Source organism: Argopecten irradians, chromosome 5, assembly GCF_041381155.1.
Source record: "Argopecten irradians isolate NY chromosome 5, Ai_NY, whole genome shotgun sequence".
In the NCBI taxonomy this organism is placed as follows: domain Eukaryota; kingdom Metazoa; phylum Mollusca; class Bivalvia; order Pectinida; family Pectinidae; genus Argopecten; species Argopecten irradians.
Window position 1 is genome coordinate 37712463 of NC_091138.1, and position 25272 is coordinate 37737734.

At 34.9% G+C, this 25272-nt stretch overlaps 3 protein-coding genes across 4 annotated transcripts in view; 2 read left to right on the forward strand and 1 right to left on the reverse strand.

The window, feature by feature from the left end:
* Positions 1–9635, forward strand: part of LOC138324406 (GPI inositol-deacylase-like) — a 45377-nt gene extending 35742 nt beyond the window's left edge. The window contains exons 16-21 of the mRNA XM_069269471.1: positions 2707–2800; positions 4240–4440; positions 4861–4990; positions 5692–5831; positions 6156–6257; positions 6773–9635. Of these exons, the coding sequence (XP_069125572.1) occupies positions 2707–2800; positions 4240–4440; positions 4861–4990; positions 5692–5831; positions 6156–6257; positions 6773–6959 (854 nt within the window). The 3' untranslated portion in view covers positions 6960–9635. The remainder of the gene's footprint in view (positions 1–2706; positions 2801–4239; positions 4441–4860; positions 4991–5691; positions 5832–6155; positions 6258–6772) is intronic.
* Positions 9636–10574: 939 nt separating this feature from the next.
* Positions 10575–17486, reverse strand: LOC138323748 (jmjC domain-containing protein 8-like). The gene is made up of 9 exons (XM_069268570.1): positions 17364–17486; positions 16105–16197; positions 15842–15893; positions 15589–15685; positions 15135–15203; positions 14472–14591; positions 11440–11507; positions 11119–11253; positions 10575–10715 (listed from the first exon to the last, which is right to left on the reverse strand). The coding sequence occupies exons 1-9, from the start codon at positions 17426–17428 to the stop codon at positions 10635–10637; spliced, it is 780 nt and encodes a 259-aa protein (XP_069124671.1). The 5' UTR covers positions 17429–17486; the 3' UTR covers positions 10575–10634.
* Positions 17487–17588: 102 nt separating this feature from the next.
* Positions 17589–25272, forward strand: part of LOC138323749 (DNA-directed RNA polymerase III subunit RPC8-like) — a 30192-nt gene continuing 22508 nt past the window's right edge. For both annotated transcript variants that reach the window (XR_011208589.1, XM_069268571.1), the window contains exons 1-6: positions 17589–17741; positions 18783–18931; positions 19378–19474; positions 19838–19924; positions 20251–20314; positions 21048–21134. Coding sequence is in view for 1 of the 2 variants with exons in the window: in XM_069268571.1 (XP_069124672.1) it covers positions 18821–18931; positions 19378–19474; positions 19838–19924; positions 20251–20314; positions 21048–21134 (446 nt within the window). In the remaining variant the exon portion in view is untranslated. The remainder of the gene's footprint in view (positions 17742–18782; positions 18932–19377; positions 19475–19837; positions 19925–20250; positions 20315–21047; positions 21135–25272) is intronic.

Genomic DNA, 25272 nt, shown 5'->3' on the forward strand with positions numbered 1-25272 from the left:
TGCCTTCCACAAGATATAGACAGTTCTAATGTTAGTCCTGGCTACAACATGATAGCTGCCAAAGATATTGTGACAATCTTTTCTAAACACCATCACTCAGAAGATCTTCCAGCTTATTGACAGAAGAGCTTCCAGAATCAGAAGAGCAACAAACCAAGTGAACGAAAGTTAGATTCTAGAAGTCGGAGAAGGCAAATTGAAGCTGAGTATACTGTATTTAGGTCACTGTCACGGTAAACCTAAGGTCAATTAGGTGCTTTAATTTAGTTGTAAATTTACTACACAGAGAATGCCACAAAGGTGACACCTTTCAATGTAGTCACTTTTGAAATATTGTTATCATTTAGTAAAAAAAAAATTAATATTTTTAGTACCGATAAGCTGTAAAAGATGGCCACTATCTGAAAAAGTTCTTTATAGATCTTTTATGGTTTCCTCTTCCCCTGATTATCACAATGCATTGTACTTAAAAAAGATTTAGGCTATTTTCTCGGTTTCAAATTGTCAAGAAAAATTTCATTGCACTTTCCCAGGTACACTGTATCTAGGTCACTGTCACTGATAACCTAAGGTCAATTAGGTGATTTGATTCAGTGGTTACTACACAGAGGATTCCACAAAAGGGACACCTTTTAATGTGACACCAGTCACTTTTGAAATATTGTTATCATTTAGTAAAAGAAACCCTAATTTTTGGTATCGATAAGCTGTAAAAGATGGCCACTATCTGAAAAAGTTCTTTATTGATCTTTCATAGTTTCTTCTTCCCCACAGTATGCATTGTGCTTAAAAAAATGTGGTTTATTTTCTCGGTTTCAAATTGTCAAAAAAATTTCATTGCACTTTCCCAGGTAAAGTGCTCTGCCTCCTAAATGTAGCATATCCTTAAATGTCACGGACTAATACAACAGTATAACATGGTTATAACAAACCTCTGGGGACCAACAAAATCACTTCATTATAACATAGTTTGCTATACACTTTACAGACATCTTATAGGAACCCTGATGGGAAATGAAATTTGATATGTATGTTATAACCAGGCATTTGTTGTAACCATGTTTAACTGTAGTAGGATGTTGAATGAAATAACCAAACAAAACTTTTAGTTATTTCTTTTAAATTTCCCTTGGTATTTTAATCTGCATGTTCAAATTTGTCATATTTCCAGAAATAAGAAAAAAATAACCAGAATAACAAACCAACAGGTGGATGTCCTGGATATTGATGTCACACAGTATACATTTAGTATTGAATTGATACGCCATTATCTCCTTATAAGTTATTAGCCTTTTGTGTTGCTTCTCTGTATAAGAAAATTAAGAGGAAAAGAGGAATGAAAGAAAAGGATTGAAGTATGTCATTATTGGACCAATATTTACATAGATAATTCACTAGTTCTGTGCCAGGATCCCAGGTAGGTGTATTGTCGTAGGTGTGTTCAGTAACTAATTCTTTGTTAATTGTGTCAGCTTGTTTATTTGTATACTGTTAAGGAGACTAATACAACGGTGAGTAAACACACAATACTCAAACAACGGAAACTATTAATCTATAGACCAAAGCTGATTTTTGTCAATAAAACATTATAGTGACACACACTGTACAGCAACGGCGGTATATACCATGTGTCCCAATGGAGTGTGGGGGTAGATGTTTTATACGTGACAGTTTACCTGTACATTGATCTGGTGCAGGGCCAGTACGACTATATACATTGATTACCGTTCCTAGTAACAAATGAGATGAACGAGAGGCCCAGTAATTAATCAACTCGATAAAATACCTCACACTCCTCAACACAGTTAATAGATTTACACCTGTCAGTGTGCGTTCGTTTACACCTGTCAGCGTACGTTAATTTTACCTGTCAGCGTGTGTTAGTTTTACCTGCTAAGCCTGTGTTGATTTAATACATAAGCTTTATTATCTGTAATATGCATTATAGTGGTTTAAGATAAAGTAACAAAGGAATTACGACATAAACAGGTACTTCAAGGTTGATTTCCATAACTTTTAATGATGTGAAAACTTGTGTATGCTCAGTGAGTCTTTAATATGCACATCATTAAATATAATGTTTTAGAAGGAGCAAATACTTCCAACAAGAGCTATACACACACCTGTCATTGATGTTCTTTAAGCCAGAGTATTAACAGGTTTTAATTTTAAGTGTCCATTTGAAGAAAAAAAAACAGCTATAAAGCCTTTAAAATAAATGGAACTCTAATTAGAATGTACTTTAAGAATTCAATTTAGTTCTATCTCATTCTATTGAGAGAATTTATCAATATTTGTGTTGACTTGTTATTGGATCGACAGACTGAACATTCATGTGTTGTCATGGTAACTACCTATATAGAAATCATCAAAAAGCTTTATACAGTTTGATTTTATAAGAGTTGACACATAATAAAAAAAATCATGTTTAATGAGTTTTGACCGTAACTTAATTCACAAAAATAAGAAATCTCCCATTAGATAAGATCAATAGCATACAAATCATCTAAGATACAGGAACAATGGACTTTTTGTTACTTAAGAGAGCAGAGTATATCAAAGATTAGAAAGGCAAGAAAAGAAAGTAAAAAAAAAATAAATAAAAAGATTTATTTTGACATTTTTGACAGGAATATTGATTGACAATGTTACAGACACCCATGACAATGTTACAGACACCCATGAATCCTACTCTTGATGTTTCAGATGGAAGTTGCCCAAGTATTCTGGATGCCATTGCTGCCAATGCTCAGCCATTCAAACTGATTCCTGTGGTGATGCTATCAATGGGAATTCTACAGTCAGTACATTTTAGTGTCTCCTATATACCAATTAATAGAAGGGATATATGTTATATATATCATAATATTGATGTATTAAAATAATTGGTAGATTGCATTTGTAGTTTTATAGATATTTAATCAGTGATGATTTATTTCTTAATCTCATTTTAGAAAAGAGCTCATCACAAAATTTCTGATAAAAATGAAAGATTTGAAACAATTGTAATCCATGAAAATTGTTACTTCTAAGTATATTAGTTATCACTATTATTGTAAGATTTATCTCCCTTGCTGGTGATATCTTATCGATGGTAAATAAATGTTCACAATAAATAAGTTTTAAGATTTCTTATCGATTATGAAAATTTAAGCCTGTATTTTTTAGCCCACCATCAACAGATGGTGAGCTATTCAAATCGCTTTTTGTCCGTGGTCCGTCGTCCGTCTATATAGCGTTTTGGGACCGATCGGTCAATAAAATGGCCGCCAGGCAGCCATCTTGGATTTTGATATTCAAAGTTTGTTATAGCTATTTCTCAGAAAGTATTGAAGGGTCTGTCTCAAATTTCATATGTAGGTTTCCCTAGGGACCTTATTGTGCATATTGGATTTTGTGACCGATCGGTCAACAAGATGGCCGCCAGACAGCCATCTTGGATTTTGATATTCAAAGTTTGTTATCGCTATTTCTCAGAAAGTACTGAAGGGATCTGTCTTAAATTTCATGTGTAGGTTCCACTAGGACCCTAGTTGTGCATATTGCATTTTGGGACCGATCGGTCAACAAAATGGCCGACCGGCGGCCATCTTGGATTTTGATAGTTAAAGTTTGTTACTGCTAATTTTCAGAAAGTACTGAAGGTATCTGTCTCAAATTTCATGTGTAGGTTCCACTAGGACCCTAGTTGTGCATATTGCATTTTGGGCCCTAGTTTTGCATTTTGCATTTTGTAACTGATTGGTCAACAAGATGGCTGACCTGCCGCCATCTTGGATTTTGATAGTTATCGCTATTGTCAGAAATTACTGAAGGGATATCTCTCAAATTCCATGCATAGGTTTCCCTTGGGCCCTAGTTGTGCATAGTACCTTTGGGACTCATCGGTCAACAAGATGGCCAACCGGCCTCTATCTTGGATTTCACCTCTGTTTCTCAGAAAGTAATGAAGCGATCTGTCTTAAATTTCGTATGTAGTATGTTTGAAAAAGTTTGAAAAACAGGGAAAAGATCCCTCTTTCCATTGTCAGACATATATCATTCTTTGGTGGGCGCCAAGATCCCTCTGGGATCTCTTGTTTTCTTTAATTTTCATAAATAAATAAATTCAGATATTTATCAATCACAGATTCTTTAGAAATCTCAGTTAAAATTTCAGTTTGCAATTTTTTATCTTCTGCATTGAACTTCAGTATGTTTATTGTCATGACTGTAAGAGTGATCTCCCTTGTATTACAGGCTTGAGAGTGTCCAGCCAGCCATTAAAGCTGCCGGCCTACCAGAGTTAGATGTTCTATTCCTCATCAGCCAGGGGATCAACCTACGCTTCCTGCCATTACTCCTCTTCTTCCTCTGCCAGGGCCTCGTTAACTTTGAGTGTTTCTTTGTCTCTAAAGTGATCTCCATGAAAAGCACCCTATCAAGTGCCCTATTTACCAGGTAATTACAACATATCCAAACTGGAACCCTGATGTGTTGGTACGGAAATCTATTGATAAGTTTAAAATTGTGTAAAATCCTTCAAATTTTTGCTGATGATTCATATAAAAAACACAGTATCTGATAAATAATATCTGTTAATTTTACTTGTGTATCATTCTAATGTATCTTTTTTTTTCATCTATCAGTTACTTCCCTGTCATTCAATTTTGTCAATATTGGCAAAGCTCTGAAAGATCACTGCTAGAGTGAAACAAAGGGAAGTAACTCTAAGATAATTAACAATTTTAGGTAAATCAAATTTCTTCGAGATGAATTAGAGATACACTGAGATGTTGGATCATAAACATAGTAATACCTTCTACAGATAGCTTTGTGTTTGAAATTTGGAAATATTTGTTCTTATTCATTAATTTCCAGGATGTTTGGAAACATTGAGCCTTTATGGAGGAAAATAGAGATTTTACTAGTGAGCTTTGCTGTAGTAAGCTCAATCTTCATCTGTAGTTCACTTGGAATCCTTGTAATATACGTTTTACTTTTTATAAAGGTAAGTACATTTCACATCTACATAATTTTTCGGTATCAAAGTTGCAGTGTTTAATGAAAATTCTAAACTGGGAATTCTTTAAATGTATTCTCAAAAAAACTTGGCTGTCTTCTTCTACATTTTGAGCTTATACAGCAATTTAACCTTTCGCATGTCAGAACATACTAGTATCACTCTATACTTACGAGAGACTCAACCACAACAAAGATTTCATCGGCTCACCATAGGGGTCATGGTGTGATGACCCTGAACGGGAAGTTGTTAGATCTTGTATTGGAGTGTATCTTGGAGCATCATAATTGAGCCAAATTATAAGTCAAATTTTGATTAGATTGAGAATCATAACATACTATCTAATACTTATTGATTTAAACATATTTTATTTGCCTTTTTGGTATTTGACAAAAAGGATTGGGCACAATCTTTTCAACTTATGGATAAGCCCTCTCCAAACATTCATACAGAATATACATAATAAAGGCTAGTTGCTGCTAAGTACTGAAATATACATAAAGATAGTTTGTTTAAATAAATTTAAATAACAAACTGGGATTGTTGACGGTTGTTTCTCCATGTACTCTTATTCGTTACTTCAAGAGATTTACCTGGTTTTCATGCACAATATTTATTTCTAACAAAGAAACAGTTAAATTATGAGGCGTCTAAAAAAAACAACTTATTAATTGGTGTTTCTATTACAGTTACTCAAACTGAAGTACCAGTCTCGAGATTCGCCAGCAGAGCTAAGTCGTTTCCATTTCTTTTTCTCCGTTTTTCTATTGTGGCTATGGATGATGATAATTGGTGTACCTGTTTTAATTACCTGGGCCAAAAATATCAAGTAAGTATAGTCATGTGTATGTTAAGTCATGTTACCTGTGCCCAAATTTGTCAGTGTTGTTAGAGTAATAGTGGTTATCATTACCAAGTTGAGTCTCAGTCTTAAAAGTGTCAGCAAAAATATAGTCATGATATATTTTTTTAAGTCTTGCTTCATGGATCAAAATGTCATGTAAGTCGAATCATCCAGTCCATTTTCATTTTTGGATCCAGTTTGCATAAAAATGATCCGGCTATGTTTCAGGCTTTCATTTGCCCACACTTTGAAGATGGTGTGTACTTACATATTCAGGACTGTAACACATGTTCCTGTTTCCTATTACAGATATTCTATTTTACTTAACAATGATCCTAACCTTGTACCGGCCTCACTGGGAGTGTTAGCCACAGGCACAATCCTTCTTCTGGATAATCCACTACAACCTAGGTAAGTACTGCACCAAAAACAACTCCTTTTTCAAAGAAACTTTCACTGTTTTCTAACCAATGTTAGTCTCCTAAAGCAAAGATGTACCATGGCACCATGACACCTGCACAAAAAACAAAGATAGATAGAATTCCATTAGATTAACAGAATCTTTCACCGATAGGATGAGACAGGGACATCTCAACGTCACAACATTATTGTTATGATATTATGATTTTATTGTCGTATCATTATAATAATTGTGTGGGTAGGTTACCTTGGATACCATAGAGATATCTTACCCTCACCAGAGGTGTGGATATCTCTGTTTAGGTTTAATATAATGACCATTTCTTATTGAGAAATAAAATTGTCGAACCTGTCTATAAGGACACCAAAGAGACATAGTAAAATGTCCTTAATAGACAAGAGTTCTTTATATAGAGGTGTCCTTTATAGCAGGTTTGACTGTACTGTTAATGTTGTACTCCTGACCGACGTACCACCACAGTATTGTTTTTCGTTCTGTGTTTTAGGATCAACTACCGCGCCTGGTACTTTGGTATCTATGGAGGAGCCGTCGTGATGTTACTGTATGGTACACTGTCATTGTTCCGTGTGCCCTACATCATTGTATTTACACTGTCTCTCATAGCAACCTGTCAGGTCCTGTGTAGAATCAACCCACCAAAACAAACCAGTCCCAACAACATTAACCAATGAACAGCCTTGTTACAAATGTAGTTTGGGTCACAATCAGCTGACAGGAAGTTTTGAATATGAATGAAGTTATCATTCTGCTGACCAAATAGAAAGACGAGGAGATCCCTAAAATGATGAACTTTGGATTTTGTGCTGATTTTTTTTCAGTATTTTGGATAATACAGTTACAGTGGAACCTGGTTGATACGAACTTGGATAATTCGACAACCCGGCTTAATACAAAGTACTTTGCCAGTCCTGGTAGAATTCCCTCTTTATCTTTATTTTAAGAACTCGGATAATTCGAATTCGGAAAACTTGAAGAACTTGGATAATACGAAGTAAATTTTGAGTCCGAATTAAGAAAATCATACATAAAATGTTCTTATAACTCGAAATGAGATTTTTTGGACAACAAGTTCGCCGAAAATGCCGATTTTTTCATAAATCTGCTGAAGAACGGCATTTCAAAATATATATCTCGGTTTTATTGTTATAATTTTGCAACTACAATCGGCAATTTTGACATCTCTCTTGTTCACATCATCATTACGACATGGAACTGGTCTATATATACCAAGTAAAGAGATGGTCATTAGACATGAGAACTCGCTTAATTCGAACACTCGGATAACTCGAAGTTTTATCTCGGTCCCTTCGAGTTCATATTAACTGAGTTCCACTGTAACTGTAAATATAGGTATGGATTGTGATGTCATGTTTTTGTGAGCATAACGTCAGGGTTTTCATAGAAAATGACATGACATGTGTTATGGATACCTACCCTCAGGGGAGGTAACTCTGTTATCCAAAGACAGCATTGATTGTGTTAATCAGGAAAAGTGCTTTAATATAAATCCTGCCTATGAGATATGGTGAGGCCATACTTTTGTTTTCTGTTTATGTAGTTGCCATAGTCATATAGTTACTGATGAATCATGGGTACGACCAGTGTTTTTTTGGTCAAAAATAATATATCATCAGACTAAGAATGAACATAAAAGAACTTTTGAGATTGGATTATGTAGTGAAATAATTCACAGTTACTGGATTTAGGTTATTTTTAATGGAAATTTCATAGCCTTGAACAGTGGACCCGGATAATCAGGTCTGGAAAACTGGAAACCGGCATTCCAAAAAATTTACAATCCTGTTTGACCTGGAGACGAAAGTGTTTGGATTATCGAGGGTCCACTGTTCTTCCTAGAATTGTTGGTGTGGAATGTATGTTTGGGGAACTTTTAAAATTTATTTACTTAAATGTGTGTTTTACTACCAATAATGCAAATAACTGTAGTCAACAGTCTGGGTTTTAGAAGTTATCAAATATACTCGAGACTGCATGTGAAAATTTACACAAATATTATACCATGTGTATTTTGATATTTTTTTTTAAAGTGCTGAATGAAGCTTATCGTTGAATTTCAGTTTAAAGGATTAAAATGTATGCATAATTTCTTTAAAGATGCCCCACCGACAACAAATGGTATTATTTCCCTATCAAAAAGAGGAGCAAACGAATTGATATTTTACGTCAGTTACAAAAGTTACTTACTTTACCCCATAAAATAATTAATAATCCTGAAAAATTTCCATGGCATTTTGTTGTATATGGAATGAAGTACTGATTGCACATTCATCAAAAGCAAAATCAATTATTTTATATCATTTTTTGTGTTAATTAGACATATATGTACATGATTAAACACCGATTATTGTCCAAATGATGAGTATTGTTTATGCTCCATCGGCAATGGAGCATCTTTAAATAAATTTAAGAGAAAAAATATAATATTTTGAAAATTTAGAAAATGATTATCAAAACAGCATTTTAGAGAGATTTCAGATTGATTTTCATTCATAAAAATAAATGTGTAGATGTCAGAATGGCACCAATAATATTGTGTAGGATATTCAGTGTTAATGATTGAATGTTAAATCGAAGGACATAATATATGTACCAATATTTGTTAGAAATGGAGGTCCAATGTCATAATAATGAATTGATGTTTATGGTGAAGTATGTGCGAGATATGAGTGAGAGCGATATGTAGCCGGATAAACAAAAGTGGTGAGTATGGTGAAGATATCGTTCGGAAAGTATCATCATGAGAGTATAAAAGAAGTTTAATTTTCAGAACATGACAATGTATTTTAAACAATCGTGAAATCTTTGTTTTATAGCCTAATTTACTGACTAAGATAAGACATATCTAAATAAGACTAGAACTCTTTTATACATTTGATGACATAAGCAATCAGTTATTATAAAATGTATGCATTTATTTGTATGAAGTCTTTTTCAATAATAATTGCATGGTTTTCTTAAAAGTAACTCCTGTGTCAGGTTCTATGTTACCGGGTATATGTATATTCTTGAATCTTCTAAAACAGCTGTAGATCACATAGTCTAACCAAGAAACAGGATTGTGAGAAAGCTAAGCAAAGCTCATGTTTAACCTTATATACCAATATGTTTACAACATTGGTGCTTGTTTAGTTAGTGTATTGTTATGTTGATCATACAGAGTGTCTTGTCGTACAATCAGAACTTGTTTTACATGTCTTGTTGTATATAATCCGTCTATATATCTAATATGCAGAGCTTGTTCATTTAGCATTTAAAAATAATAATGTAATGATGCTTGTTCACATTTTATATTAAAACAAAATTAATAAAAATATTGATGAAAATAATGTTAAGCATTGTCTTTATGTTTTCCCTAGCCTACAGTTTTACAGAGTAAATAAGTTTGCATCCGTCTGTCAATCCATCTGGGGTAACTTTTTATATTCATAGAGGATTTGATTAATATGCATATAAAACATTCAGTTTGAACCTCAAATACAGCTGTATGAAGAAACTTACCGGTATTCACTTCAACAACTTTACCTGGCTAACAGCAGAATCAAACTTTATGATTGACAATCAAGCTGCAACCACTGATCGACCAAGGCACACAACTCCAACATATTGAGAAGTGGTATCTATGGCTATCAACAGAAAGATGTAGTGTGTTGGAGTGAAAGTAAACACCCAGTCACAATACATAAGGTAGAAGTGAAAAAGTATTTTATCATGGACAAGCTTGGTACATGTCAGTGTGCACATAGAGATTGAACAGTGTTTTGATTGCGTTAAAGGTGGTATGAACGCAATGGGATACAGACATATTCAATGTAGCGCGTTAATGCTACATGTAGAAAATGTCTGTATCCCATTGCCTTCATACCACCTTTAACGCAATCAAAACACTGTTCAATCTTTATATTTACATAAATAAGTCTACTTTTACGTCAAATTTAAAACGGTGATGGTTGCTAAGTTGGGTAACTACGGTAGTCAGGATGACTGAAGATTTGGTTCCGATTTTTGAATGTTATAGCTGCAGTTTGATTTGAAACATAACAATGACACCTTTAAATTATTTCTAAATTATGTTGGTTTTTTTTTCAATTTTTATAATGTTTCAATAATGTCTCTAAAGGCAAATCCAACATGAAACGCTAGCGCGCTTCATGGAATTTGCCTCTGTCCAGTTGGCATTCATACTGGCTATGAATGCATACTGAAAGACATCCATTGCTGAAATGAATTTTAAAAAAAACAGCTGTAAAAACAAAGTCATCTTTAGAACAGAAAAAAAAAGATTTTTTATTGAAATAAAACAGTTGTATAAATATGATATGGTTGTATTATCCAAGGAATGTGCTGATAAATACACTGGTATCAATGTTCAGGGTACCATGCCACCATCTGTTAGGGAAGTAGATAATCTACAACAAAAATAAATCATCATAAATAAATAGAATAGATTAATTTGAATTAACGTACCATATTCGACCTAATAAATAGGTAGTGCCATTAATCAGAAAACTTCTCTCCCTGGACCAGATCTATCTCCTCAGGACTTTACTTTACTGTAAACCAACTTTCTTTTGTGGCTACATAATTTCATGATTTCCATTTCGAAACAAGTTCGCAAAGATGAACATTCGCAGATTTAAAAATTTGATGGAAATTCCTTTCAATTTACATGGCGTATGTCTATATTCGCGGAGATTATTTTTCACGAATTTACTCTAGCGCGAAATTCACGAAAGTAAATAGCATGCAAAAGAAAGTTTACTGTAACCTCTAGACTTTACAGATTTCCTTTTCTTATAGCTAAAGACTTACCTCCCCTGGGCCTATCGTACATTCAAGAGGATGATCCTCTGGACTAAGTTTAGGTAAATCTTCTATCAACCACTGTAATGTTGTTCTGTTAGGATGAAAATTTGGCATCTTATCTGGAGGAGTCAGGAACCAGCGCTGGAACAATGTAAACAAGTGCATATCATACCAAAGAGTTCAGTTAAATCAGGCTTCACCAAAATTTCATATTTACAGAATTTCTACCAATTAACAAATTTTTATGCATCACTTATTATCCTCATTGTATAGTTGAAATTTAACTCAATGTTTGTATCAATGTTGAATTAAGTTACCGGTACTCACCTTTCTGCCAAAGATGACCTCACCAAAACCTGGTCCATGGAAATGGAATGGTACTCCAGTGCCTGCACCTGTCAAAACGTACAGACTGAGTTATCTCCACCTGACAACCTTTTTAGTGTACTGTGGGTTGGTGTAATACAGACTGAGTTATCTCCACCTGACAACCTCTATAGTGTACTGTGGGTTGGTGTAATACAAGACTGAGTTATCTCCACCTGACAACCTCTATAGTGTACAGTGGGTTGGTGTAATACAGACAGGGTTATCTCCACCTGACAAAATCTATAGTGTACTGTGGGTTGGTGTAATACAGACTGAGTTATCTCCACCTGACAACATCTATAGTGTATTGTGGGTTGGTGTAATACAGACTGAGTTATCTCCACCTGACAACCTCTATAGTGTACTGTGGGTTGGTGTAATACAAGACTGAGTTATCTCCACCTGACAACCTCTATAGTGTACTGTGGGTTGGTGTAATACAGACTGAGTTATCTCCACCTGACAACCTCTATAGTGTACTGCAGGTTGGTGTAATACAGACTGGGTTATCTCCACCTGACAACCTCTAGTGTGCTGTGGGTTGGTGTAATACAGACTGAGTTATCTCCACCTGACAACCTCTATAGTGTACTGTTGGTTGGTGTAATACAGACTGAGTTATCTCCACCTGACAACCTCTATAGTGTACTGTTGGTTGGTGTAATACAGACTGAGTTATCTCCACCTGACAACCTCTATAGTGTACTGTGGGTTGGTGTAATACAGACTGAGTTATCTCCACCTGACAACCTCTATAGTGTACTGTTGGTTGGTGTAATACAGACTGAGTTATCTCCACCTGACAACCTCTATAGTGTACTGTGGGTTGGTGTAATACAGACAGGGTTATCTCCACCTAACAACCTTTATTGTGTACAGTGGGTTGGTATATACAGACTGAGTTATCTCTACCTGACAACATCTATAGTGTAATGTGGGTTGGTGTAATACAGACTAAATTATCTCCACCTGACAACCTTTATAGTGTACTGTTGGTTGGTGTAATACAGATTGAGATATCTCCACCTGACACCCTCTATAGTGTACTGTGGGTTGGTGTAATACATACTGAGTTATCTCCACCTGACAACCTCTATAGTGTACTGCGGGTTGGTGTGATACAGACTGGGTTATCTCCACCTGACAACCTCTAGTGTGCTGTGGGTTGGTGTTATACAGATTCAGTTATCTCCACCTGACAACCTCTATAGTGTACTGTGGGTTGGTGTAATACAGACTGAGTTATCTCCACCAGACAACATCTATAGTGTATTGTGGGTTGGTGAAATACAGACTGAGTTATTTCCACCTGAAAACCTCTATAGTGTACAGTGGGTTGGTGTAATACAGTCTGGGTTGTCTTCACCTGTCAACCTCTAAAGTGTACTGTGAGTTGGTGTAATATAGACGGGGTTATCTCCAGCTGACAACCTTTATATTGTATTGTAGGTTGGTGTAATACAACCTGAGTTATCTTCACCTGACAACCTATATAGTGTACTGTTGGTTGGTGTAATACAGACTGAGTTATCTCCACCTGACAACATCTATAGTGTACTGTTGGTTGGTGTAATACAGACTGAGTTATCTCCACCTGACAACATCTATAGTGTACTGTTGGTTGGTGTAATACAGACTGAGTTATCTCCACCTGACAACCTCTATAGTGTACTGTTGGTTGGTGTAATACAGACTGAGTTATCTCCACCTGACAACCTCTATAGTGTACTGTGGTTTGATGTAATACATACTGAGTTATCTCCACCTGACAACCTCTATAGTGTACTGTGGTTTGATGTAATACATACTGAGTTATCTCCCCCTGACAACCTTTATAGTGTACTGTGAGTTGGTGTAATACAGACTGAGTTATCTCCACCTGACAACCTCTATAGTGTACTGTTGGTTGGTGTAATACAGACTGAGTTATCTCCACCTGACAACCTCTATACTATAGTGTACTGTGAGTTGGTGTAATACAGACTGGGTTATCTCCACCTGACAACCTATATAGTGTACTGTGGGTTGGTGTAATACAGACTGAGTTATCTCCACCTGACAACATCTATAGTGTATTGTGGGTTGGTGTAATACAGACTGAATTATCTCCACCTGACAACCTCTATAGTGTACTGTGGTTTGATGTAATACAGACTGAGTTATCTCCACCTGACAACCTCTATAGTGTACTGTGGTTTGATGTAATTCAGACTGAGTTATCTCCACCTGACAACCTCTATACTATAGTGTACTGTTGTTTGGTGTAATACAGACTGAGTTATCTCCACCTGACAACCTCTATAGTGTACTGTGAGTTGGTGTAATACAGACTGGGTTATCTCCACCTGACAACCTCTATAGTGTACTGTTGGTTGGTATAATACAGACTGAGTTATCTCCACCTGACAACCTCTATAGTGTAGTGTTGGTTGGTGTAATACAGACTGAGTTATCTCCACCTGACAACCTCTATACTATAGTGTACTGTGAGTTGGTGTAATACAGACTGGGTTATCTCCACCTGACAACCTCTATAGTGTACCGTTGGTTGGTGTAATACAGACTGAGTTATCTCCACCAGACAACCTCTATAGTGTACTGTGGTTTGATGTAATACAGACTGAGTTATCTCCACCTGACATCCTCTATAGTGTACGGTGGGTTGGTGTAATACAGACTGAGTTATCTCCACCTGACAACCTCTATAGTGTACTGTGGGTTGGTGTGATACAGACAGGGTTATCATCACCTGACAACCTCTATAGTGTATAGTGGATTGGTGTAATACAGACTGAGTTATCTCCACCTGACAACCTCTATAGTGTATAGTAGATTGGTGTAATGCAGACTGAGTTATGTCCACCTGTCAACCTCTATAGTATACGGTAGTATATATATGGAGATAAAAGAGCATAATACATATGACAATAAAATCATTGATTTTTATCAGAAAAAAAATAACAGAGAACTGTGACCTTTAAATTACTCACCTGCTAGCCCAAAGCTGTATACTCCGGTCATACCAGGGAGGTTGTATGTTGGGGCTGAGTAAAGATCAAACAGGTCCTTCCACTCCGTGTAATTGTTATCACCAAACCAGTAAAAGGTTTCTGTAAAAACACAGTACACATGGTACTATAAAAAGTACAGTATGTATACATGCTTATCATTCCCCTATAACAGTATTTTATCTAGTCAAATTGTGAAACTATGGCCTATAACTATAAAATTATCATTTACATTGGTATAGGCCTATTATAAATGTTTTAGATGTAAACATCATGATCTCTTTAAAGATCAAAGTAAGTGAAAGATTATGAAAAGTCACTTTTGAATGTCAATTGTTAGACGTCCCATCCTTCATGGAATACATTATCGAACAATAAACCAGAAGAATGGTTGATTGATAATTACTTTGATGTTTATTATATAAACCTACAAAACAAGTCCAACAAATGAGAAGATTTTTTTTTTCATTCAACAAAATTTTTGTTTGTTTAAATGACTAGCTTCATCCATCTTGATATTTGACCTGACTATCAATGTGTAGGCAGAATTTTGCACTGACGTAACAATGACCTTGACACAGTAACTTGCCCTTGACACTTAACATTTGACACCAAATTAAGTATACACAGATATTATTTAGTTACCGTTGCCCAACATCTGCAGAGTCTGCGGTCTCATCACTTGCTCCACATAATACTTAAGGGACACATCAACTGGAAAGTTCAAAATATACAATAATTATCATTTTAAATACAGTGGACTCCGAAAATCTGGTCGGTGAAAAATTCATAGTCCAGACGAAAATGTCGGGGACCAGATTATCATAACGTTACATATGAACTACAGTAAGAACACAGAAATTGACAGTCTGGAAAATTTGTAACCTGGACGTTTTTATCTGTGAATGAAAGTGTCTGGATTATCAAGGGTCCACTGACCTGGATCTAATGAAAAATATTTAAAAAGCAAATAGCACATTATAGATAATGATAAAACTCATTCCATTAGCATTACTCAGTACATTTTACTGTAAAATTGACAAAATGCCTAATAATAATTTTTTATAGACATGAAACATAGAAAATCTAATCAACTTACCTTTTTGATAAGAATGTGTGTTTGCAGAACTTAATCTTATTTTCTTTGATCCATATTTTTCAAGCATTTTCTTTTTCCGACAAGATTTCAAAAAATTCTGCAGGGAAAAAAAATGGTACAATGTGGAAGTATGTGTTAAAGTCAAACATTTTATAATTAGATTTGAAGATATCATATTATTTGAATTCAAAGAGAAAAAATAGCAAAATCTTAGGTGTCTTCAAAGAAAAGGATTTATGAAACTAATACTTACATAATTTTCATTTCCTCTTCTTCTTATTATCAATGGCTTTGAAAATGCATAACTGAAGAAAAAAAAAAGAAAATTATAGTATGTTTTGCATTTAATCTTACCTATAAACTTTTTTTCTTTTTTTTCTTTAACCTTACATAAAACATTTTAGATGACATTATAGGATAAAGTGTTGTTTTCTCACAAATCAGAACTACTGTCGTAATAACCTCATGTAGAATCAAATTTCTAACTTCTACAGTTTTATATAAATAATGACAAACCTTTCAAGGAATTCTTCCTGTGTAATACTGTCATCTCTTATATCGACTGTGCATGGTCCGGGAGTGGCTATCATTGCCTTCTTATCTGTAAACCTATCAAAGATACAATGTAATGATTTTTTTCTTCTTTACAGATAATATTAAAGAATAAATGCAGTAATTAAATAAACATGTACAGTCAAATCTGTTATAAAGGACGCCTCTGTATAAAAGACATCTGTCTATAAAGGACACCTCTGTCATTCTACCTCTGTATAAAGGTCACCTATCCATATCAGACAATTTTGTTATGTCCCTTTGGTGTCCTTTGTAGACAGGTTTGTTGTCTTATTTCACACTATCTAGTGGTTATAGCAATCCAGGCATGAAATGATTTAATTGGTTTCTAAGAAAAATTGTGTAAATCACTAAATATATCGCTAATTGTCATTCATGGTAAAGTATCCAGCTAAACATTGACTTTGAGGGTCACAATTTCAACTCTAGTTTGCTTTTGGATTATTTTTTCTAATCTTTTGAACCTGGGCTGAGTGAAGACTATAAACAAAAGGACTTGGAATAATATAACAGATCTGGACCAGATTGATTGCTTTAATTGTTAATAAGTAGAGCATCTGGCTAGTGTTCAGAGGTCTCAGCCCCGGATTTCAACTTATTCCCCATCTTTCTTACATATGAACAAGTATTATGGCTCTAGTTGGAATTATTTTTTGTTGCATCACTTCCCAACAGTTTACTAGGGGTATTAGTGTTATATGTGTCTCAGCTGAAGCAATTTTAAATTATCACAAGAGTCACCACAGAAATACACCCCACCCAGTCACAATATACTGACAAAAGCCAAACCCCTCCTTTTACACTGAATATTAAGCAAGAGCAGAAACTAACATTTTATAGTCTATGATGTGTCAGAAACGCCAGTGGATAATGTAGTGTAACTTCATCACTTCATAGATAAAACTTTCCTCATCAGGATGCTTCAGTACTCAACTCAAGGCTATAAGTGAGGCAGTGTCAGGGCAGGCATTTAGAAGGAAATAGTCAGTTAGGAAGCTACACGTCAGAGTACATGTAGTACGTTCCATCATTTATTGGGCCTACGTGTACAAAAAGCATGTACTTGTATATGAGCTGTACTGTATATGACACGTGGTCAGATATGTTGTATCGAGTTATTCCTTAAATATCATCCATTAGGATTGTAGAATGCTAAAATGGTATAGGTAAAACTAATTATTATAAAACAATATAAAACATACCATCCTCCATTATCTACTTCAAAGAAATATATCGCCAGAGCGAACAGAAAGTAGAACCCGCACATGCCGGGTAAACTGATAACAAACACGCTGCTGACTTTGATCAAACCGGATGTAGATATTGTGTAGAGGCTAACAGCTATGAAATATCACTTGAAGGCTTCAATATTAATGTGATGACGACCATTTTTATATTTTATTTTGTATAATTAATTAGTGTAGCGTATAAGCATATTTTACATGTAATTAATCAACGACGTATTAAACATTTTTCCAAGCATCTTGAGCACAATGTCACTTCCGGTTTGAAAAGTGAAAGCAGAACTATATTGCACGCGATTTCATCGGGATGGCGTGATGGAATAAACTTATGATACTGTGAGTAACCGGGTTATTTGACCCTTTGTAAACAAAAAGAGTCATTTGAAAAAATAATTGATGCAAACAGAAATGCGTAAAATGGTTTCATTTCAATCACGTTGATCCATTTGCCTGCACGTAGGGTAATGTCTGTTCAAGTTCTACATGTAACACATGTGTTAATGTAGCGGAGCTACCGGTACATATAAGGGATATTTCTTGTTCTACAACATAGATACATGTCAAAGATTTTTTCATCCTCTGATCTCTAATATTGTTGATTTATAAAAAAAAAATATTGAACGGTAAAATACAAACTGTACAATGTAAGTATGTTTCAATTTAGAAATCATTTAGTTTGCTTTCTAACTTTATGACAGTTGTACTGTTATGTACTGCAGACAGCTGTAATTAAGTAATAATTTAGTACTACTGACAAGTGTAAGTAAGTAGACTTCTACTGATTTAATTGATGTAGTCAGCATTCTAGAAATGAAATCCATATCAAATTGCTATTATAGGTAACTTACTGTCTAAATCTACTTCAACAATGTTAGAGGTATAGGATATTGCCACATCAAGACACTTGGCTAAAATTTAAAAAAAAATGTCATTTACTTACGATTGTCGGAAGTAGTATATATCCCCCATCTGGAGAACCAGTACTTAAAGATTTAAAGTACATGTACAGTGGGGAATGGACTCCAGCAGGAATTGGCCAGATGAGACTGGACTTGGTCAGCCATGACTTCATAGATATATTTTTTCTGTTCCTATAAAAAATTCTTATATGACATTGTCTGGAAATTTTAACATTAAATGTTTACAACTATATCTTACTACAATAATATTGGACTGTTGGAGTTAATTTTAAAAAAACATGTACCTTTTTTTATACAGTACTTTTAGATTTATGGCAATAAGATTACATTTTAAAGGGGGAAAAAACAACACATTATTGATGAAAGTCTAAGAGCTTTTATTTTTTATTATTTTTTCTTTACATCAACTGCTATAGTATGACATGTGTTTTAGTGCAATTTCTATTCACACTTTTAGCTATTTATCCCTTGGAAGGCTAAACCAAGTGGAACAGGATGTTTGTGTTGGTGGAGATGAAGGATACTGTGAGGATCCCTCCCTGGTTGTTCCACATTAACTTTAATGATGCAGTAGTAGAAACCCTCAACAAAAAGTTTGCTAACAAGGTTAGTGTAGATGGTATAGTGATTGCAGACATTGGTACATAACAACCATTATTGGATCTTGATTTATTAATCTCAACAATATACATTAAAGATACTAAAATAACTTTGAGTATACAAATGAGCACTGGAAATTATGTGCTTTGATGTGTAAACTTTCGGAGTTGCAGTCTTTAAAGCTAGCATATAAACATGGAAGCATTCTAGTTATAAGATGAGGAATCATTTTCCAGTAAATGTCTTACTTAATCTTTAACAAATGATTAATGGATGAATGATAGGTAATCCCGAATAAACCACAACATCAAAAGTATTTTTTTAAATAAATTGAAATGATAGTATTGAAACAGAAATGATTCTTTAATATACATATGATATGTACACCTTCCATTATCTCTACATACTGGTAAATCCTCAAACTAAATTTTCCCTGATTATTGTTTCTATAGGTTGTACACAATGTTGGATTATGTGTTGCCCTCTGGGACATCATTAAACTGGATGAAAGCTTCATTTTCCCCGGAGATGGGGCCTCACATACTGTGGGTAAGATACATAATTGTATTGTTTTACATACTCCATATGTAACTGAACATTTGGGCAAAAAGAAATGTATTGAGAACTGTCTTATTAATTTATCAATTAAGATACACATAATTTAATTTCATGGGAGAAATTGTATTTAAAAATGTAGGTAAATAAATTAATTAGATTTATCTTTTAATATTTTAATGTAACTACCATCTCAAACATTGATGCTGAAATTGATTTTTATGTATACTGTATGCTACAGAAAGCAATGAATGTAACCCATTTGATATGCACAATTCTGACCGATTAGTAGGAAAATAGTAATAGTTGCCTCCCCTGTCACCAAAACTGAGTCTTACTTCTTTATTTATTTTACAGTACATTTCCACTTTGTGGTATTTCGACCTTTTGTTGATGAGATCCTCATTGGTAAAATAAAAAGTTGCTCAAAAGAAAGTGTTCAAGGTAAGAAATTATAGAAATCAAATATCAATTATTGATTATTTCACAATTGTATTCATCTTATGGTGGAACAGTCAAACATGTTTTGGAGATAATTTGAGTGCTGTATAAGTTGATCGTCTTGCCAATAATGATAGTTTTCATGTTAGATATACAAGCAAAGAAAATTATACAAGTACTGTATTCATTTCATATACAAAGCAAGTGATTACACAGCTGCATTACTTACAAGCACATGGTAATTGTGGTAAGATGCTGATTTTGGTTGAGGTATATTGTATTGACGTGAAGTCTTGTGACCATTAAAGCTATGTTGTTGTCCTTTGCAGTGACCATGGGGTTCTTTGATGACATCACAATCCCAGCAGAATCCTTACAACATCCGTCTCGATTGTATCCTTGATTACAAGAGTTAATGGCCTTTATTTACATGACTGTGGTATAATGTTACAGAAAAAAATCATCATTTTATTGATCTTTTTGTAGTTGACAAGATTTGATTATTTCTACCAATATTTTTATGATAGGAAGCTTACCATGCAGAAGTGAAAAATGTGTATGATATTTAATACCTATCCATATTAAAGATAAATCAGCTGATATATAATCACATCATTGATTTATATGTACAGCCTTTATCAGATTTTATGTTTTAAAGTATAACTCATAACATGAATCATACATTTCACTTCACAATAATCAGTTAATCACCTTGATTTGTTCCAATGTTATTACAATATCCTGCTTTTCATATCTGAATATCCCATGTATAATGATATTTTATGAATTATAATAATTCCTGGTACATGTATATATTGTTGTACCAGACCTCCACATGGAAACTTGGTCAGAGAGAGATATCTGAGGAAAATGAATGTCTTAATTTTAGTAAATGCTCTATGAAATAATGAGAATGGTGTATCAGGGCCCAGTTTCATGAACATCTCTTAACTTAAAATTCTCAGTAGAAAAGCATTACAGATTTTGAGGAAGACTCCTTAACTTAAGATTTTTCTCTAACTTTTGTAATGCTTTTCTGTGAGAAAATTAAGTTAAAGAATGTTCATGAAACTGGGCCCTGTTGGTTAAATGAATGTCTGTGAAAGATTCCTTAACTGGTGTCCAGTGTGGACAAGGAACAGCTGTGGGCTTGGGAGTACCAGATGGAGGAGGAGAAACATGATCTATATATGGACATTGGGGAGGAGGTCAGGTAGGTCACAATGGATATGGAGGTCAATAGGTCAGGGCAGGAGATATAGAGGTCAGATAGATCACAAAGGATATGGAGGTCAATAGGTCAGGGCAGGAGATATAGAGGTAAGGTAAATCACAAAATATACTGAGTTCAGAAAATCATACCAGGAGATGTAGAGGTCAGGTAGATCACAAAGGATATGGGGGTCAATAGGTCAGGGCAGGAGATATAGAGGTAAGGTAAATCACAAAATATACTGAGTTCAGAAAATCATACCAGGAGATATAGAGGTCAGGTAGATCACAAACAAAGGATATGGGGGTCAATAGGTCATGGTCGGATACATAGAAAAGATACAGAGGTTGAAAGGTCATGGAGGAGATTTATAGATCAGGTAGGTCACAAAGAAAAAAGGGGTCAATAGGTAATGGCAGGATACATAGAAAAGATACAGAGGTTAAAGGGTCATGGAGGATATATATAGGTCAGGAAGGTCACAAAATGTATGCAGTCAAGGTCATGGCAGAAAATATAGAGGTCAGGTAGGTCATGGAATATACAGAGGTCAGTAGGTCATGTTAGGGGTCCTTCGTTCAAGTCATACAAAAATGCAGAGGTATGTAGCCTAGGTCATTTTGGGAGATATTTAGGTCAGATGGTCTTGTTAGAATATAAAGAAGTCAGAACATCATATCGAGTGGAAATGAAATTTGTGGGTCAGGTCATGTGAAAAAGAGGTCACGTAGGTCAATCAAGGACACAGAGGTCAGTATGTTGTGTTACTTATAGGAGGTACAGAGGTCAGAATTTAATCTCAGGAGATATGAAGGTCAAGTTTGTAGATCTGTCATAAGATATTCAGATGATCGATGTACACAATGTTGGGCAAAACTCTTACGTGCAGACAGATATTCCTATTCGTAGAACAGCCCTAGCATTTTATTAGTCCTTGTAAGCTAAGATTCCTTTTGTCTGAACACAGGTATATATACAGGAATGCAATCAATAATAGTGTTATGTCATGGAGGTGTTATTTGGAATCGGTTTTTATGTAGCATAATAAGTCGTCCATCATATGTCTTACAAAATTTACCTTTTCTACATTTTTTTTTTTTTTTTTCGCAATAACTATGATGCCTAGAGACCAGACAAGAAAACTATGTTGGAATTAATGCCTTGATCTTCATTCAATGTCACAAGTGTCAAAAAGGCTTAAATGACATCTCGATGATTAATAGATCAAGAAATTCAAACTTGGACATGCAAGGATAAAGGGCTATCAAAGGTTTTCTTTAAATTAAAGCCCTGTCACAATCTGTTTTGTAATAATGTGCTATTCTGAATTGTTCAAATGAATGACCTTGACTATAAGCCAGGCCACACATATTGCTGTTGTTTTAAAGTATTCCATTCCACTAAAGTTCCATTAAAGAATACCACTTGTTTAATAAGACCACTTTTTGTGGTCCAAAATGGTCAATCTCACTACCATTTGACTGGTGTATAAAAACTACTTGACAGATATGAAAACCACTCTTTCTTTGGGGCTACAGTGATGGAGTGTATAAGATGTCCCGACATATTACCATAAGCCCTCCAACTCGAGGTCAAGTTTGAATCCCATGTGGTGCAGTTGTAAGGTACTGACCATAGGTTGGTGGTTTTTCTCCAGGTGCTCTGGCTTTCCTTCACTATCTTAACATGGTACATTGTTAAATGTCCCTGGCTGTTAATAGGACATTAAAACTTAATACAATCAAACCAAAACCTAAAATCTTTCTTTGTTTCATGGATATTATTTAAAGACAGCTTTCATTGAACAACAATGTAGTGATTAATTCAGGTTAACATTTTCATGCATGCTGCTATTAGACTGCTTCTTCTACCAAAATCTCCAGTTCATTAGCACAAGCTACTGTTTATTTCGTCACTGACTCAATTCTATATTTGCTGTAATTAGTGTTTAGGATGCTTTGAAAATTAGTTTCAAGGGAAAACAGCTAGGTTTTAATCCGATGGAAGAGAAAAGTGAAACTCCTTTGTATTTACTTCATATGATATATTAGTTTCAGTTTTATAATTGGTGATAGCGACAAAATAACTGAAAACGAAGGTTAAGTAGAAACAAAAGAGATTTTTGACCAGTACGACATGATAATATAGAATATTAGGTCATCTAATTATCCAGGAATGTGAAGTACTTTGGTGAGAGGTGATAATTTCAGGATGGTTCAATTATAGTTAGATAAAATTTGGGTGTGTAATACCCATTGGACAAATATCTTAAATATCAAAGAACTTCTTCAGTATATCAGTATATCTTCAGTATATCAGTATATTTTCAGTATATCTTCAGTAAATCAGTATATCTTCTGTATACAACATGTATTAGTATATAGCTATATCTTCAGCATATCAGTATCTTCAGTATATCTTCAATCACAAGGTAAGGCTCAAAGCAGTGATAGATAATCAATGTTTGAAATCAAATGAGAAATTCTTATAAAAAACTTAAAATGTGATGTCCAGTCCAAATTAAGTCTGTAAGACAATAAAATGTCTCCTTGTGCATATGAAATTGAAAGGAGAGAGAAGATTTGAAGGACATTGGTAACACTATACATTGCCCCACCCCCTCCATAATTCCTTGCCGTGGACAAAACATTGGTAACACTATACATTAACCCACCCCCTCCATAATTCCTTGCCATGGACAAAACATTGGTAACACTATACATTAACCCACTCCCTCCATAATTCCATGCTGTGGACATAACATTGGTAACACTATACATTAACCCACCCCCTCCATAATTCCATTCCTTGGACATAACATTGGTAACACTATACATTAACCCACTCCCTCCATAATTCCATTCCTTGGACATAACATTGGTAACACTATACATTAACCCACCCCCTCCATAATTCCATTCCTTGGATATGACATTGGTACCACTATACATTAACCCACCCCCTCCATAATTCCATTCCTTGGACATAACATTGGTAACACTATACATTAACCCACTCCCTCCATAATTCCATGCCGTGGACATAACATTGGTAACACTATACATTAACCCACCCCCTCCATAATTCCATTCCTTGGACATAACATTGGTAACACTATACATTAACCCACTCCCTCCATAATTCCATTCCTTGGACATAACATTGGTAACACTATACATTAACCCGCCCCCTCCATAATTCCATTCCTTGGACATAACATTGGTAACACTATACATTAACCCACCCCCTCCATAATTCCATTCCTTGGACATGACATTGGTAACACTATACATTAACCCACCCCCTCCATAATTCCATTCCTTGGACATAACATTGGTAACACTATACATTAACCCACCCCCTCCATAATTCCATTCCTTGGACATAACATTGGTAACACTATACATTAACCCACCCCCTCCATAATTCCATTCCTTGGACATAACATTGGTAACACTATACATTAACCCACCCCCTCCATAATTCCATTCCTTGGACATGACATTGGTAACACTATACATTAACCCACCCCCTCCATAATTCCATTCCTTGGACATAACATTGGTAACACTATACATTAACCCACCCCCTCTATAATTCCATTCCTTGGACATAACATTGGTAACACTATACATTAACCCACCCCCTCTGTAATTCCATTCCTTGGACATAACATTGGTAACACTATACATTAACCCACCCCCTCCATAATTCCATTCCTTGGACATAACATTGGTAACACTATACATTAACCCACCCCCTCTATAATTCCATTCCTTGGACATAACATTGGTAACACTATACATTAACCCACCCCCTCTGTAATTCCATTCCTTGGACATAACATTGGTAACACTATACATTAACCCACCCTCTCTATAATTCCATTCCTTGGAAATAACATTGGTAACACTATACATTAACCCACCCCCTCCATAATTCCATTCCTTGGACATGACATTGGTACCACTATACATTAACCCACCCCCTCCATAATTCCATGCCATGGACATAACATTGGTAACACTATACATTAACCCACCCCCTCCATAATTCCATTCCTTGGACATAACATTGGTAACACTATACATTAACCCACCCCCTCCATAATTCCATGCTGTGGACATAACATTGGTAA

Excerpts from the sequence above, each read along its gene's own strand:
- LOC138323748 (XM_069268570.1), bottom strand. The coding sequence starts at position 17,428 with ATGTGCGGGTTCTACTTTCTGTTCGCTCTGGCGATATATTTCTTTGAA. Across the intron at positions 15,894-16,104 it reads CAGGAAGAATTCCTTGAAAG|TTATGCATTTTCAAAGCCAT; the intron begins GTTTGTCATTAT and ends TTTTTTCTTCAG. Across the intron at positions 15,686-15,841 it reads GAAGAGGAAATGAAAATTAT|AATTTTTTGAAATCTTGTCG; the intron begins GTAAGTATTAGT and ends TTTTCCCTGCAG.